At 46.2% G+C, this 17983-nt stretch overlaps 1 protein-coding gene across 1 annotated transcript in view; it reads left to right on the top strand.

Moving 5' to 3' along the window:
- Positions 1 to 17983, top strand: part of LOC147710450 (ficolin-1-like) — a 242905-nt gene that overhangs the window by 127780 nt on the left and 97142 nt on the right. The window contains exon 7 of the mRNA XM_086921139.1: positions 2385 to 2514. Coding sequence (XP_086777265.1) covers positions 2385 to 2514 — 130 coding nt within the window. The remainder of the gene's footprint in view (positions 1 to 2384; positions 2515 to 17983) is intronic.

The following is a 17983-nucleotide window of genomic DNA, read 5'->3' as shown; positions in this document are numbered from 1 at the left end:
GAAGCCGGGGAAAGGTAAGACTGTCTGTAGCGCATATAGGCCTATCTCACTTTTAAACGTAGATATAAAGATATACACTAGTATCATAGTGGCCCGCTTAGCCCCTTACGTGGCCCAGCTGATTGAACCGGACCAGGCGGGTTTTATACCGCAGAGGCAGACTAGCGACAACACCAAACGTATTCTACACCTAATTGAACGAGCGTCCCGCACCCAGGGAGAATACATGCTCCTGGCCATTGATGCTGAGAAAGCATTCAATAGGGTGCATTGGCCCTATCTAGAGATGGTCTTGATGGTGGCTGGCTTTGGTGAGAAGCTGCGGACTCGGATTCGAAACTGTTACCGGTTCCCCATGGAGACAGTGCGGGTTAACGGCCACACATCTTCACGGTTCCCTATTGGGAGGGGCACTAGGCAGGGGTGTCCTCTATCACCCCTCCTTTTTGCGCTCTATATGGAACCCTTGGCGCGTAGAATTCGACAGCATCCCTTAATATCTGGGATTAAATTTGGGCGGGACGTCCATACAGTAAGCCTTTATGCAGACAACATCCTACTGTCTCTCTCCAACCCAATCACTGCCATACGTGCCCTCTTTATTGAACTACATGGCTTTGCACTAGGATCGGGATTTAGGAGGAGGAGCACCCGGTGGTATGGGCTCCAGACGCAATTCCCTACTTGGGGGTCAACTTAGCTCCCACTATACAGGCTACCGCTGAGAATAACTATTCCAACCTCCGCACTCGTATACGTGGAGCGTTAAGCAGGTGGAAGCGCTGCACGATTTCATGGCTAGGACGGATTGCAGCCACCAAAATGACCATCCTCCCCCAAATCCTGTACCTCTTCCAGACGCTTCCCCTCTGCCCCGCGTGGGGCTGGATCCAGCAGATTCAGGCAGACCTGTCACGATTTATCTGGCACAGGCGCAAACCACAATTCCGACACCAGAATGTGGTTCTCCCGCCGGAAGGGGGGGGGAGCTGATCTGCAGTTATATTTCCACGCTGCCCATCTTAAATACTTGGTGGAGTGGCACCGCTTAGAATCTGAAAAACACTGGCTATTCCAGGACCGGGGGTGGCAGGTAGGCCACTACAGGGGGTGCCCTTTCTCTGTAAACAGCACAGACTTCTAAACTTATATGCATCATACGTCACAAGCACGATAATGGACTCTTGGGATCGCAGAGAGGTCTTCAATCGTTTGACCACCTTCCCTTCGCCCCTCACGCTGATATTTGACAATCCTGAATTTCAGGGCGACTCCTACGCCTCACAGACACACAAATCCCAAGTGCCGTTCCCAAGAAAACCCGCAAACTAAGACGCCGATCGTTGGCCTGCTTTTTTCCTTATGCCTTTCTTTTGTTGTTAAAGGTGGACGAGGAAGAGGGAGGGGGGTGGACAGGGAGGGTTTGCTTTTTTTCTGTTACCTGTGGTAACACTATATATCTCGACCACGTGGTCTCTAATGCGCCGCCTTTACGGAGCTGAGTGCCTTGTCTTTTCTCTCTGTTCAAAAACAATAAAAAGATTTAAACCATAAATTTGCACAATATCTTCGTTACAAAATCTAATCATTGCTAGCGTTTCACTTTGCCATCCCAATGCATATGTTATCATTCTTTAAAGTTGCTTGTGATATATATATCCTGATGCTAATTTGTTAGTTATAACAATTGTCCCACTCAAGCGATCAGCAACCTTACAGGATAGCAGCATACCTCCCACAATGACCAAATACTGAAACATTCGCTATAGGAGCAGGGACATTACATTTCAGAAAGCTGTCCTGTAGAAAATCCGCCTTTCTTGCTGAACCCTACATGGCTGGCAGTAGAAGTCTCTGTACTTTACCCCTGCTAATCTGTAGCATATTTAATTTACCTATAAATCCCTAGAATATGGTGCATGGTGTTTTATGACAGTTTCTCCGACATAGAATGTAAGTAGAAAGTGTCGACTCCCTGGCATTTGTGATTCAGTGGCACCCAGCCACGTCATCATTAAATGGACACTTAGGTAAAGGAGAAGAACAATGAGGAACGTCAAACATCTGCCTTTAATCATAGAATGGAAATACCCAAAAGCTGATGAATAAAATGATTAACTGTATAAACTAACTAGGACTAAAATTGGAAGCGCCATAATCTAACAAAAGAAGGAGATGAGCAAAAATCTCAGAAAAAAACAAAGAAGTCATTGAATATGCAGGTAAATCAAGACACCTTCCAGTCATAAAAAAACATACAAAAATTGGAGTTCAAACCATAAGTTAATTAAATCCTTTTAAAATAAGCTTCAATAAGTAAACTTAGAGGAGGACCTGGCCTCGGAATATTTAGTTATTGCCTGTGTTCTTCTCGATGTTTCCAGGTGTTCCAGAGACGCTGGGATGGCTCCGTAGATTTCTTTCGGGACTGGAAAACATACAAGAATGGCTTCGGCAGCCAGATGACAGAGTTCTGGTTGGGGAACGACAATCTTCACTATTTAACAGCAAATGGTATTGTATTAATCAATTGCTTTGTGTTTTAATCAAACTTTGCTCAGTCTTATTATTCACACTCCATTAGTAGTTTGACAGGGGTGGTGAGTGGCTGAAAACAAGGCCTCACAAGAGGATGGAAAGCTGGGGTACACAGGAAACTAATACTTAGTGATTACAAGAAACATTAAGTAGCTCAGAATTGTATACATCAAGAAAGCCAGAAAGAAAAGGTGAACATTGATCATAAAAGCTTCAGGACAACATATTGCAGATTCAGTCATTCAGAGCCATCAGAAGATCTGCTAAGAGAAAAGTGCTGAGTTCCGCACCAACTGCATAGTCTCTGCAGTCGTAAACTAACTGTTAACTCATAGCTTGTGAACACAAAAAAAAGTAAACTCACATGAAAGTGTAAGTTTACCTTTGTGAACGTGGCCCACTATCAGCAATGTAAAAATCCATTATTAGATATTCAAATCTATGTGGAAAATGACAAATTGAAAACTACTCTCTTCCCTAAGGACACATCAACAAACAGCATTTTACTTGGGAAAGGTGTTCCCCAAAAATCTCTTTTGAATAATATTCTTTATAAAGAATTTCTCAGACCTAAAAGGAAATGTTCAAGTGAAAAAAATGAAAATGAAAAAGCGGTGATATCAAAAAAAAAAATTTCCAAAGAGGGTATCAGCGCAATATAATCAAATAAGGATGGAAAGAGCTCAAGAAAAGAAAAGAATGACGTTGCTAATCAGAAACAAAAGACAAAAAAATCTGATGCACATAAATAAATCAGGATCATCATGATATTCAATAACGAACAACCCAAGATAAGGAAAATACTCCAGAAACAATCGTACTTGGTATGTGATGAACCAGACATTGGAGCCTAAGTAAGTAACCACCCCTTGATTACCATTAGGATCACCCCAGCACAAAATGTTGGTTAAAAGCCACTTTGACGTCAAGAATCAGAATAAACATTGTGGTTTTTTTTTAAAGTTTAGAATTTCTTTATTATATTTTTGAACAAATAACAAATTAACATTAGCATAATGAGATACACATTCTGATACCCAGGAAGTGGGAAAAGCCATAGTGGCTTGCTAAACAACGCCAACACCAACCCCCCACCCCGGAACCCCTCTCCACGTTCACCCAAACCGCCTCCACCACCCCCCTGGGCATGACCACCCTGGCTAATTCGTATCCTGAGAGTCCTCCTGCACAAGTTCAGCAAGGCCCAACAGCCTCAGGTACTTGGGGCAAGTAATCTCAATAAATTCAGAAGACAGTAGTGCTAGAAAGGATCCCCACATGTGCAGGAATTACGTGCTTTTGCTAACTAATGAGAGAGATATCCTCCCCATACCAAGGATGTGCCACAGGCGTTGCAGCCAGCCCATGTAAGAGGGTATGCGATTAGTTCCCCAATATGTGAGAATGTTTTGAAGGGACGCCCCCAATGCTAATGCAATTTGACAGCCCTTTTGTGACTTTAGGGGAAATGTGAGAGCATTCGGTAAACCCAAGAGGATGTAAGCTTGAAACTGGGGAAACTCTGTGTCGAAGTGTGTATCTATGTCTCATAGGATCTAATCCTGATAAGATCCTAACCTTGGGCAGTCCCACAAAATGTGGGTAAGTGTGCCCGGCATGCCACATCCGCTCCAACATCGAGAATTTTTTAATTGGTTGCATTTGTGAAGATGCACACGCGTGTAGTACCAATATGTAACTAGTTTGGTAGCTGTCTCAGCCCCAGCCACGTTGCGCGCTGTATGTTTGGCTCTATATTATATGTCCTCCACTCCCATTGCGTTCCAGTTCTGATTCCCATCTCTTTTGATTTGGGGACTTATGGGGTGGAATGGGCTGCCTAATTAGGCAGTATAGCTGCAATACAAGATGGGTGTCATCCGTCTTAGATAACAGCCATAGTTCATAAGTGGTAAGGCGACGACGTTGTGCTTGCCGACGGACCTCAGGGTGCATGACCCAGTGCCATATCTGTTGGTAGTGAAAGCGATTTTACTCAGGGAGCCCATATTCAAAAGAAAGTGGACCCTGTAAGTCGAAGAAGGGTCCGATTGATCTGCGCCCCTCCTCTGTATACCGCGCAAAGGCCTTTACGTCCAACCCCGGCGAGAAGGAGATGTTGTTGACCCTTAGGGTCAGGGGGAATGGAAATGTAGTGAGATTCCTTTTAACCACTATTTTATCCGAACCCTTAAGGGTAACCCTTGTTATGCACGATAGGTATAGATTTTTGAGTCTAGCCTCCTTGGAAAGGAAAGGTATCTGCCATAGCGATCTGCCAGCTAGCGCCCTGTCTATGAAGAGCCTATGCTTTTCGGACTCTGAGCACAACCACTCAACAAAAGTCCTAATATGGGTCACCCAGAAGTAATCCTGGAGATTGGGGATCCCCAGGCCCCCCTCCTCGGAAGGCCTGTAGCTCAGGTCAATTTTGGAAAAGGTGATGGACAGAGTTTCTGAATGATGCAGAATACTCCTACCCAGTCAAGAGATCAGGGCTTGATCCATCACCGTTTTTTAGCTCACTGCACCATCCCAGCTTCAGAACCTGGCTATATGCAAATTAGTCTGTTCCTGTCCCAGTGCATGATGGGAACAGGGCAAACCAAACTACCAAGCCAATTCTTATACTGGGAAGGAGACAAGCTACCGGGGACCGGTTTCTGGCATTTCAGCCTCGTCGGCCCGGCTTGCTTGAATCCTGATGGTGCAATGAGCTAGGGACTCACGTCTGAGTATACCCTCCCACACATAGTGTGGATAAAATCAATTTTGGAAAAGGTGATGGAAAGAGTTTCTGAATGATGCAGAATACTCCTACCCAGTCAAGAGATCAGGGCTTGATCCATCACCGTTTTTTAGCTCACTGCACCATCCCAGCTTCAGAACCTGGCTATATGCAAATTAGTCTGTTCCTGTCCCAGTGCATGATGTGAACAGGGCAAACCAAACTACCAAGCCAATTCTTATACTGGGAAGGAGACAAGCTACCGGGGACCGGTTTCTGGCATTTCAGCCTCGTCGGCCCGGCTTGCTTGAATCCTGATGGTGCAATGAGCTAGGGACTCACGTCTGAGTATACCCTCCCACACATAGTGTGGATAAAATCAATTTTGGAAAAGGTGATGGACAGAGTTTCTGAATGATGCAGAATACTCCTACCCAGTCAAGAGATCAGGGCTTGATCCATCACCGTTTTTTAGCTCACTGCACCATCCCAGCTTCAGAACCTGGCAGTCCGCCTCCCACCATTCAAGTCAGAGGCCTCTGAAGTCATCTGCGGCGTGCCACAAGGATCGCCACTCAGCCCCACCCTCTTCAACGTATACATGAGCCCCCTTGCGGCCATCGCTCGCCAACACAATCTCAACATCATCTCCTACGCGGATGACACTCAACTGATCCTATCACTCACCAAAGACCCTAACACCGCCAAAACCAACTTACACGAAGGAATGAAAGAAGTAGCCGAGTGGATGAAGCACAGCCATCTGAAACTGAACTCAGACAAAACAGAAGTCCTCATCCTAGGCACCTCCCCCTCCGCCTGGGATGACTCTTGGTGGCCAGAAGCCCTTGGAAAAGCACCCACCCCGACGGACCACGCACGGAACCTGGGCGTCATCTTGGACTCCTCACTCTCGATGACCAGACAAGTCAACGCCGTTTCATCATCTTGCTTCAACATTCTTCGCATGCTCAAAAAAACATTTCGCTGGATCCCCACCGAAACTAGAAAAACGGTCACCCACGCACTGGTTACGAGCCGACTGGACTACGGAAACACACTATACGCCGGTACCACCGCAAAACTCCAGAAAAAACTCCAACGCATCCAGAACGCTTCAGCCAGGCTCATACTAGACATTCCGCGTAAAGAACACATCTCTGGTCACCTGAAAAACCTCCATTGGCTCCCCGTAAATAAGAGGATTACCTTCCGCCTCCTAACCCACGCACACAAAGCACTTTACGAACTTGGACCCGAATGCCTCAACACACGACTGTCCTTCTACACCCCCTCCCGTCAGCTACGATCCTCCAACCAAGCCCTTGCCACTGTTCCTCGCATCAACGAAACCACCATGGGAGGTAGATCCTTCTCCTACCTGGCAGCTAAAACCTGGAACTCACTTCCCACTCACCTTCGTCTTACTCAGAACCACCTAGCATTCAGAAAACAACTTAAAACTTGGATATTCGACAAGTAATTCCCCACCCTTCCTCTAGCGCCTTGAGACCCTATGGGTATGTAGCGCGCTATATAAATCTCTTGACTTGACTATATATTCTGCATCATTCGGAAACTCTGTCCATCACCTTTTCCAAAATCGATTTTGTCCACACTAAGTGTGGGAGGGTATACTCAGACGTGAGTCCCTTGCTCATTGGACCATCAGGATTCAAGCAAGCTGGGTCGACGACGGCTGAAATGCCAGAAACCGGTCCCCGGAAGCTTGTTTCCTTCCCAGTATAAGAATTGGCTTGGTAGTTTGGTTTGCCTGTTCCCATCATGCACTGGGACAGGAACAGACTAATTTGCATGTAGCCAGGTTCTGAGCTGGGATGGTGCAGTGAGCTAAAAAACGGTGATGGATCAAGCCCTGATCTCTTGACTGGGTAGGAGTATTCTGCATCAATCGGAAACTCTGTCCATCACCTTTTCCAAAATCGATTTTGTCCACACTAAGTGTGGGAGGGTATACTCAGACGTGAGTCCCTTGCTCATTGCACCATCAGGATTCAAGCAAGCCGGGCCGACGACGGCTGAAATGCCAGAAACTGGTCCCCGGAAGCTTGTTTCCTTCCCAGTATAAGAATTGGCTTGGTAGTTTGGTTTGCCCTGTTTCCATCATGCACTGGGACAGGAACAGACTAATTTGCATGTAGCCAGGTTCTGAGCTGGGATGGTGCAGTGAGCTAAAAAACGGTGATGGATCAAGCCCTGATCTCTTGACTGGGTAGGAGTATTCTGCATCATTCGGAAACTCTGTCCATCACCTTTTCCAAAATCTGTAGCTCAGGTCACGCAGTACTCTGGGCTTTCTGCCCGCCCATATAAAGTATTCAAGCTCCTGCTGCAGTGTGCTCAGCATACCTTGAGGGGGCTCTAGTGGAAGAGTCAGAAAGAAGAATAAAATCTTGGGCAATATGGACATTTTGATGGACGCTATCCGGCCTAGCCAAGATAGCGCATTTTGTCTCCGACGGCGTAGGTCGTCCCTGGCCTGCTGGAGCAGGGCTGCATAGTTAAGCTTTATGGTGTCTGATATTGAATCCGCCAGCGTTATCCCCAAGTAGGGAATGGCCTTTGAAGCCCACCATATAGGGAGTGTGCTCTTTAAGGAGTTAAGTGTCAATGGTTTTAGGGTGAGGTTTAAGGCCTTTGATTCTGTGATTTATGGACATTCATTTTAAAGCCAGCAACTAGGGAGAAGCGTTCGAACTCCGACAGTACCACCGGAACAGAAATCAGGGGGTTTTCTAACATCACAATAACGTTGTCTGTATACAGGCTAAGTGTGTGCAGGTCCCCCTCCAAAGCGGATGTCTGAGGCCAACTGATTGTCATGGATACGCTGGACCATTGGTTTCATATAAAGAGCAAAAAGCAAGGGGAGAGGGGACAACACTGACAGGTCCCTCTCTGTATGGGAAACGGGATGGAGGTGTAACCATTGACACAAACTGTGGCTACATGGTTTGTATACCCGCTAAAAACCCAGGTTATGAACAGTTCTGTGAGCCCTAAGTGCTGCAGCATTGCTTTCTTTTACAACCAGTTCACTGTGTTGCACGCTTTCTCAGCATCCATAGACAGCAGTAAGCTCTCAGTGTCGAAGCCCTGAGCTTTATCGATTATGTGAATTATGCATTTTGTATTATCCGCACATTGACGGCCCAGCACAAAACGCGACTGATCTGGGTCGATCAGCCCAGGCAACAGCGGTGACAGGCGGGACGCAAGTACGCAAGTGAATAGCGTAAGTTCGACATTAAGGAGGGAGATTGGCCTATATGAGGTGCACTGTCGCTTGTCTTTCCCGACCTTGGGGATAACCATCCCTGACACTTCCAGCATCGACCTTAGAAGGGCAGATTTAGTTCCAACAGCTTTATACCCTCTTGTGAGGATGGGAGCCAATATCGGGCAGAAAGCTTTGTAAAAATACGGTGGTAAAACCATCGGTCCTGGGGAATGCATTCCCACTGGATGGGGGTGGAAGAGGTCCAGTTTGCCACGTCCCTCCACTCCCCCGGGTCCCAGTCTCAAGCAAACCAATGTACACCTTACTGATCTCACGTGCACGGGACAAAAAACTACTCAAGCTCAGTCCCCAGTGCCCTCGCCTGAGCCCGAGGCGTCTTCTCCCAACGAATCCAGAACTGCCTGTCTCTCTCTGGCAATAGTTTCGGGATCCAGGCGTAATTTCAAAGTGTTCGCGCCAACCGTCTTCCAACTCCCCGACCACTGGCCCTTACTGGACCTAGAAAGCGAGGGCAGGTTATCTGCGTCAACTTCTGAAATGTTCAGCAATCAGCAGGCCTCTCTGATGGATCGAACGTGCTGAATCTTCCCATTGAAGTGAAAAATGAGGCGGAATGGATACCCCCAAGAGTACTGGAGGTTGCTGTCTCGGAGGTGTGTGCTGATGGACCGGAAGGCTGTCCTATTCTGGAGGGTTGGGGCCGCTAAATCCTGCAACAGAAGTCCGATGACTCTGGAAGGGAAACAACCTTTACAACGCAACTTTTACAATGCACTACCATTACAATTAAACTTTTACAACGCAAGATCCATTACAACGCATGCCATTACAACGCAACCATTACATCGCATGACACTACAACGCATACCATTACAACGCATGTCATTACAATGCAGTCATTACAACGCATACCATTACAACGCATACCATCACAATGCATAGTACCCTTACACTATCCAAAACTTACCCTACTGTTGCACCCCCTGGAGTTAGAATAGTAATTTTTATCCCTACACCATCCAACACTTACCCTACTGTTGCACCCCCTAGAGTTAGAATAGTAATTTTTACCCCTAAACTATCCAACACTTACCCTACTGTTGCACCCCCTGGAGTTAGAATAGTAATTTTTAGCCCTATACTATCCAATACTTACCATACATGCAATGGTTGGTATGCGTTGTAATGGTATGCGTTGTAAAGGTAGTATGCATTTTTAATGGAATGCGTTGTAAAGGTAGTTTTTAGACAATTTGTTGTAATGGCATGCGTTGTAATGGAATGCGTTGCAAAGGATTTCGCGTTGTAAAAAATGCGTTGTAAAGGCATGCGTTGTAAAAGTATGCGTTGTAACGTCATACATTCCCCTGGAATTGCAAGGACTTACAGGCTCAAGGTTTTTGTAGGACTCGTTCCTTCAGTTGAAAGTCGTGCACATACATGAGGATGTCCGGAGGGGAGGGCCAGGGAAGGCCTCCCAGAGCCCACCCTGTGTGTACGGTGCAGCTTGATTTCCATGTCTTCCGGAGCATCGAAGATCAATCTGAAGAGACCCTCCATGAAGGCTGCAACATTATGGTCTTCCGTCCCGCGTGGAATATTGCAGATACGGATGTTGTTGCACCTAGAGCGGTTCTCTAGCTCTTCTGCATGAGCCTGGAGGTCTAGATTCCGGTCTTTCAAGCAAATCACCTCCTGTTGTAGGAGTTTGATCTCTTCCTCTCTGTTCGTGCTTTGAGTCTCAAGGGTGTCAACCCTGCATCCTAGAGAGTCTACATCTTTTTGTACCTCCCTGATCTCCTGCGCTATTTCCGTCTTCATCTGCTTGAGAACGTTCCGAAGTGACGCGAAGAGGATATCAATAAAAGCACGGGTAAATGGAGCTTCAAATTCCCCAGTGTCCGCCGGGTCAGTGCTTACCGCGGTGTTTGTCGCCTGAGTCTTGAGTAATAATTCCTTAACAGATCTATCTTTCTTCCCCCCCTTGGCGGTCACTATATTTTACTTCTCTGGAGGTGTTAGGTCCCCCTCTGCCAATGAGGGACCTACCTGAGGCCCCCCACACCACAGCCTCCAGCAACTGGAGCTGGGGGGCTGGATGCAGAGGTAAATATTTGTTGCAAAATGACGGCGAGTGTGTTGTTCAGGGTGGTGGTTGGTGCCCTCCGGGTTCACAGGGAATGCTGCGAGGGCCGCAGGCCTTTAGGGTGGGGGCACAGCTCCACTGCTCAGCCAGCTTCTAGTGAGTCACCATTGCTATACAGCAGCTCTAGTGCTGGGACGTCCGTCAATTGCAGTGCCCAGCCTCAGCCTCTCCCCTATCTGCCTCTGTCTGCTAGCGTTCAAGCAGGCCTGTCTCAACTTAGGCCCATTCTGATATGGGGTGTGTTGGCTGGGCTAGCCCTTGCTCCTGGTGTGGTCCGCAGCTAAGGGGTCCCGTCAGTTCTCCCTCTAGGACCTACGTCACAGCTCTCTTGGTGGCCTGGGCCCTACCCAGCACGCTCTCCAACAGTGAAAAGAGGACCTCTGACTATGCCTCTGACGCCACCCGCTCGATGGCCTGCATGGGGCCCTCCCACATGGCACAGGCTCTCGCCCACTAACGGAGCTGCCCTGCGCCTCCCCAGCTCACACAGGCTCCATTCGCAGACCCAGTGTCAGGGAGGAGAGCATAAACAGTGCCCTCCATCTTGCCGGACTCACAGTTACTGCTCCCGCCGGTGTCAGTCCTCCCACCCTACAGCTTCGTCTCTGGGGCGCATCTCCCAGGAGCCGGGCCCTCCATGCTCAGCGATGCGTCTCCCCTGCAGGTAACGGAGCTGCTGAACAGCCCACAGCCAGGTCTCTCTTCTGGCCCACTCTTGCAACTAGGCAGACGCTTTCCAGCTTCTTGAGTTGGGGGTAATGTCCCAGCTCACCCCACCGCAGGTAAAAGGCCGGGCCAGGCCGCACCACGGGGAATGCATCAACCAGGTGGCTTCTGAGGCCTCACACCTCCGCCCAGAGCCACTTGTTCACCACAATAACTGACTCCCAAGGATTTTCGAGCGTGCCTTCTGGTCACAAAGCAATTTCCGCAGATCAGCAGTACAAGGCTTAAGCCGGGGCCCGGGATCCGAGCCGGAGCGACGAGGAGGCACGTCCTACTCGGTTGCCATCTTGGCCACGCCCCCAATTGTTTTTTTGTTTTTATTAAGCTGTGAGGTTCCAAAGGCTGTGGTAAAAATATTGCATGTAAGATTGATCATTAGACAAATGCATATCAAGGCAGGAGAAATTACCCTGATCAAAAGCAGCATCACATACAACAAAACATTTGTGGTATACATTTTTGAAAGCACCTATGGGCTCGAATACGTTAAGAGCACTATGTGTCCCCCATGTAAAAGAATATAATAACATCTGAGAGTGGTGCACAATAAAGATACAACCTATTCAATGAGAAACGTCATATCAGACAACATAGGGTGACTGGTGTAGCATGAAATTCCATGGCATTGATATAGTACAGAAAAAATAATTGGGTGGGAATAGAATTCTTGAACTCAAATCAAAGTAAATCATCAAACTTCAAACATGTGTACTGCATGGATTAAATAATAATGAGGGACTCCATGTGCATCTATCTGTAATGAATTAGAGTATTGAGACACCTGAACTCACACAAAGGTAAAATAGCACAGGTGACTAGGTTTTATGGATATTGTTAGCCTGGAAAAGTCCTCTGCATGGTAATAGCCATGTACCCCGCCATTAGTTCTCAACTGCACTGTTGTCTGGCTCCTTAATGCTGATCTTTTGTAATAGGCAAACATGGATCATGCGTGTGCACCATGACACAGACCTATCTCATGGCTTGCGGTCTTGTTGGACCGGCAGGGGAGCCAAATTAGCTACCCTCATAGTGGTGGAATGTTACCACCTTCACTAGGAGTTAAGCAGCACACACAGCGGAGGCAGTATACTGTGCAGTGATCAGTAGTCATAAAAGGGACTTTTTAATCCTGTATCACTGGACTGAGGCCTTTAGGCTCACTCACCATTTTGAAAGGTTCAACTGCTGTTTGCTGAACTCACCCTTGGCCTAAATCATGTAGATGTGGAGTGCTGCATAGCGCAGGAGTACGTTGTCTGGACGTGTGTCTGCAAAGGGTACAGTACAAGTATGGCGCAGTACTATGTAGTGCATGTGTGGACATAACATGGACTGGTTGTATGTATGCCTGACAAGAATATGTTACATGAGAGATGTAGTACTGCTCCAGGTGCGCGTGTTGAAAGCCTGTGCTTGATGCATGTGTGCCTGCGTGGAGTACAATACATGATGGGTGAAGTGTTGTGCAGCGCACATAGTGTTTGAACTGGCAGTGTGTGTGTTTGTAAATAGCACACCATAGTTAAACATTGAAATGTTTCAGTGCTGAACAGTGCCCACAGATTGAGTGTGTCAACTGAATGCATTCATACATGTAAGGGTACAATGAATAGAGTCTACAGTGTTAGGCCCAAAGTGGTCTGTAAAAGTACAATGAGGAAGTGTGCCTGCAATGATACATTGTAAGTAGGACTCTTCTATGTTGGTAAGCCAGTTCTGCCTGTTAAAGACATGAGGAGGAGAGGAATCCTCCAGACAGATTTGTGTATTGTTGCTACATTCCTGTAAGCTGGGTGGAGACACACTGGAGAGAAAAGGAAGAGACTATTTGATTCAGTGACCGATCACAAGGAAGAGGCTTGGACACATCTCAGGAAAGGAGATTGGGGCTACTAAGGAAAAATATAAAGAGTAGGGATGGGGTCTGGGATTGACCTTTTGATGTACGTATCTCTGTGGTGACATCTAGGAGTCAACTCCCATGAATTGTGTTGTGGACAATCAGGTTTGGAGTCATGCCTACTGTAGACCTCTTTAATGAAGGAATATCAAAAGGAGAAGTGCCCACTTAAAAAGTAGCAGAACCCCAACATAAAACTTCAAAGGCCCAGACCCTAAATTACATTTGGTTCTGGAAAAGGACTATAAGAAAGGAAGGTCAAGTCGCCAAACATGTGTCATCTGCAAAACTGCCAGATGGGCTGTGTGAGAAGAGGAAGCTCTGTAAGACTTCTGTCTGTCAAGCCCTATCAGTCTCCCCGCTGGGTGAAGGGACATTACCCAGGAAACTCAAGACCACTTGCACTGGAGCATCAGTGCATCCCTGCTTGCCAAGACCAGTGGTCCCTGTGAGGAAGAGAAGAGTGTTGGCGGGAGCAAGGTCCAATGGAGAGTTTTACAGTGAGACTCCCTGTGCGAGGTGTGGGGGTTTGGCTAAGCACTGATCGGGCCATTGCCTGTGTGCAAGATTGTTTTCTGCAACCCTGGTATGCTAGTAGAGGGCCACTGTACACTCATTTCATTTTCATTTCAAAATGCTTTATTCTGTATGTATGAATACAACCATATAGCAACAAACATAAAAATAGATACAACATACATTTGTGTCAGTTTTGGTTGGCCGAATGCCTTAATTACTTGAATACAATATACATTTAACAACACATATCCGACAATCTTTAAAATGCTTTTTAGTACATTTGTCTACTAATGTATGTGCAAATTTAGCAGTATTAAAGTGCAAAATTAATTATATCATCCTTACAGATGTATAACTTACATTGGAGCATACTTCTACTAATACATGTGCAAGGTGGCAAAATAAAGTGCAAAGCAGCTATACCGTTCTTTCTGTGTACAATATACAATAGCGGCACTTGTCTGGCATTAGTAGATGTGCAAATTAGCATAATAAAGTGCAAAGTGACTGTACCATCCTTCCTAAAGTGCAGTATGCATTTAGCAGCACAAATCCGGATACTTTAGGAATGTATCTCACTACGTTCTACTAGCAGGACGTGTGCAAATTCGCAGTATAAAGTGCTGTAAGTGATATAAGTGGTAGAGGTATTCGATTTCTACATATATAAAGGGGTTCACTATGCTAAGCAGTTTAATCAAGTGCTAAACTGTCATAAAAAATGCATCATTGGTTGAGTTCATACAATAATTGATTTTCGTACAAAAATACATTTTAAAATATAAGTGGCCACGTGGAACCCTACATTTGGGGTCTCTAAATTAAACATCAATTGCATCGCTGTTTTTTTACTCCGCGTATTGTATTTTAAAAAGATGGGTTTCAGGTAAAATTTCCTAAAAGAAGTATAAAAGTTACAAAATAGCAAAAAGTGACTAGTACTCTGTTTGGATTTACCATCACATGGACAAAAACAGGTAACGGGTTTCTTAATTGTAGGGAATGCCACTAGGTGGTGCACAATTCCCAACCGTAGACGGGTCAGTACAAAACGGTGGGAACTGGTACTAACAACAGTAAGGTACGTTTGGAAGCCTTCATTGATGTTATATTCCAGATAGAGATTAAACGTACTTTGTTTTACATATCTTTCCATTCTAATCCCATCTGTATATTTAAGGAATGAAACTTTAAGCTCCCGCTTCGACAACACGGAACCTGTTATTAAATCTTTAAAGATTATTTGACCATACAGTGTCTTATACCAGTGTTGTATGTGACATAACCAGGGGATATTTGAGCGGCGATCGAGCTTTATGCAATCAGTAATTACATCCTGAGTAAATTTTGTCTCTTCCTTTGCCCAGATTGAGCACCATAGGGACAAGGGTCGTAAAGCAATTAGATCATTAACATAATTTATGTCAAATTCCCTATGTACTATCTCAATTGAGGCCGTAGCCGGGGCACAAATTAACCGTTTTAAAAACACGTTCTCCTCGCGCTGAATCAAGTTAGCACTCTGGGCATTATATCCCCATATCCCGGCCCCGAATATGGCTGATGTTATACATCTTGAATTATATATTGACAACATTTCATGAATTCTGCGACCCCCTAATTTAGCAGCAAATCTAAAAACACAACTTGTATTCCTAGCCATTTTAAAAAGGAAACTTTTTTGTTCACTGGCCCATCTCCCATCTCCTGAAAAAGTGATGCCTAGGTAACAAAAACTCCTGACGGATTCTAATCTCTCCCCATCTAAAAAAAAGAGCCTGCATTTTCTTGGTTTCCTGCCACATATCATTGTAACCGTCTTTCCTTTATTAATTTTCAGCTTCCTACTTTCAGTAAATATGTGGAACCCAGGGGCGGATTGGCAAGGCGGGCATTCGGGCATGGGCCGAAGGGCCGGTGCCTCAGTGCCCTCTGTGGGCCGTTTTTTTCTCCCCTGTCCCAGTCCACAGAGAGTGGACTAGGAAAGGGGAGAAAAAAAAACGGCCCACAGAGTGCACCGAGACAGAGACACCGAAAATGAAAGCAGCCTCGCTGTGCGGCCAGACAGCGATAGTCAGCTGTGGCCTCTCCTTCACCCCTACCCTGCCAAGCAATCAAGCTGAGGCTGGGCAGGGGTGATTGTTTGCAAGAATCGGCCTCCCTGGGGGCCAGGTGTTTCTCAGGCCTTTGAGCCATTTTCACCTCGGCCCCCTGGCGCCCATGCAGCCCAGAAACGGTGTTAGTCTTAACACCTCGACCACAGCCCTTCACATTCAGGGCATAGTGGGCGAGGAAGAATGGGTCTTGCTGTGGGGGCCTGGTGATGTTTGGAATTTATTTTGTTTTATTTATTTATTTATGCGATTTTATATAGCGCGGACTTTACCCGAAGGTGTCAGAGCGCTTCACACTAGGAGCAGCAATAATACATGAGGAGATAATTATAAGTGGACAAATTACAAAAGCAAACGTTAAGTTACATGAATCAAAAGTGACAATAGTGAGCAACCAAAATACAAGAGGAGCAAACAATACATTTACAGGAGGAAAAAGTGATATGTGTGCAGGTTACAAAAGCGCACAAAATACAAGTAGAGGTATAATACTGCAATTAATGGCAGACACTCCAGCACAAGAACAAACGTTACGTAGGCAATGGTGGCACTTGTGCAAGTATCTAAAGCAAACAAAAGTGAGAGGTAGCAAACAGTGTGTTACAAGAGAAAAGTGACGTGTGCAAGTTACAAAAGGGTACCATAGACAGGTACAAGGGTAATACTACAGTAAATGGTAAATACTCGCACTGCCAGAACACACTGGGAAGGCACTTCCCATGCATCAGCTTCACCTCAGCCTCCCCCCTGGCTACCTGGCTACCTTGGATGACCCTGAAAGCTGTGTTTTGTGCTCTCCTGCCAGGACATTTTCCCAAGGCCTGGAGGGTTGATTAATTTACTAATTGCAGGGGCCTTACCTCTGTTCATGTGCTCCTGAGCTGAAGGCCTGGGGAGGGCTAAGTAGGTTAGTAATAGCAGGGGCTTTGCTGCTTTTCAGCTGCTCCTGTTCTGGAGGGCTGGAATAATTTTGTGGCAAAAAGGGGCCTTGCTATTTTTTTAGTTGCTCAGCATGTAGGCCATTGTCACCTTGGCCCTGTGTCCTGTGCAAGAACAGTATCCTCCCACTTTCATTCCTTGTCTGTGCAAATAGTGTTTCATGAAAGGGCACGCCCCTTGAATGTGGGCCACGCCCCTTAAATATGGGCCACGCCTCTTGAATGTGGGCCACTTTTTTCGTCAGTGCCCGGGCCGAATTGTGATCCCAATCCGACCCTGGTGGAACTTATTGATTAGGTGTTGCAATCCATTTTGGGTCCTGGGAAGAAGGACCGCGTCATCCGCATATAAAAGGATTGGGATTGGGTTACCATTAATGATAGGTGCATCTGAATTGGTTTGTCTTAAAATTTGGTCTACTTGATTTATAAAAAGGGAGAACAGGAGTGGTGCAAGTACTCATCCTTGTCGGATACCTCTCTTGATTTTAAAAAAAGGGGTGCACTCTAGGCATGGGCGGAAAATCCGTTCCGCTCGCGGATTTTGCGGATTTTCGGGAAATCCGCAATCCGCGAGATTTGCGAATTTCCTGAAAAATCCGCAAATCCGCGAGCAGCGGATTTTGCTCGCACTGCTCGCACTGTTCGCGTGAGTTCGCGCCCCGCGAATAAGTGCGAAATTGCAGAAATACGATTTTAGCAAAACTGAAAGTAACTACTTACCAGGTTCAAAAGTTCAGGCTCATCATTAGTAGCCATTTCCTGTAGTGCTTCCTGAGGGGCCCCTCCAGAGTTCAGTTGCCAGTTGAAACTATTATGTGACCCTGCTCTGAACCTCAGAATAGTTACACATATGCCACAAAGGTCCTGAATTACAGCTAAGGGAGACAAGCAGGAGCCAGGCTGGAAGTTAAAATCCATTAATCAGCCCCTAATTCATTATTGTCAGTTGGGGCAGGGCAGGTGTTGTAACTAATTTTGCAACAATGAAAGCACTTAGCAAGTGCAAAAGATCACTAATCAGGGCGCACTAAGGAAGCAGGTGCCAGCTAAAAAAATATTCTGTGACACATTAATCAGCCCCAAATTAATTCAGGTCACTTGAGGCA

This window comes from Lissotriton vulgaris, chromosome 5 (genome assembly GCF_964263255.1).
Source record: "Lissotriton vulgaris chromosome 5, aLisVul1.2, whole genome shotgun sequence".
NCBI lineage: Eukaryota > Metazoa > Chordata > Amphibia > Caudata > Salamandridae > Lissotriton > Lissotriton vulgaris.
The sequence above is the reverse complement of the archived record's forward strand: the minus strand, read 5'-3'. Positions and strand labels throughout refer to the sequence as shown.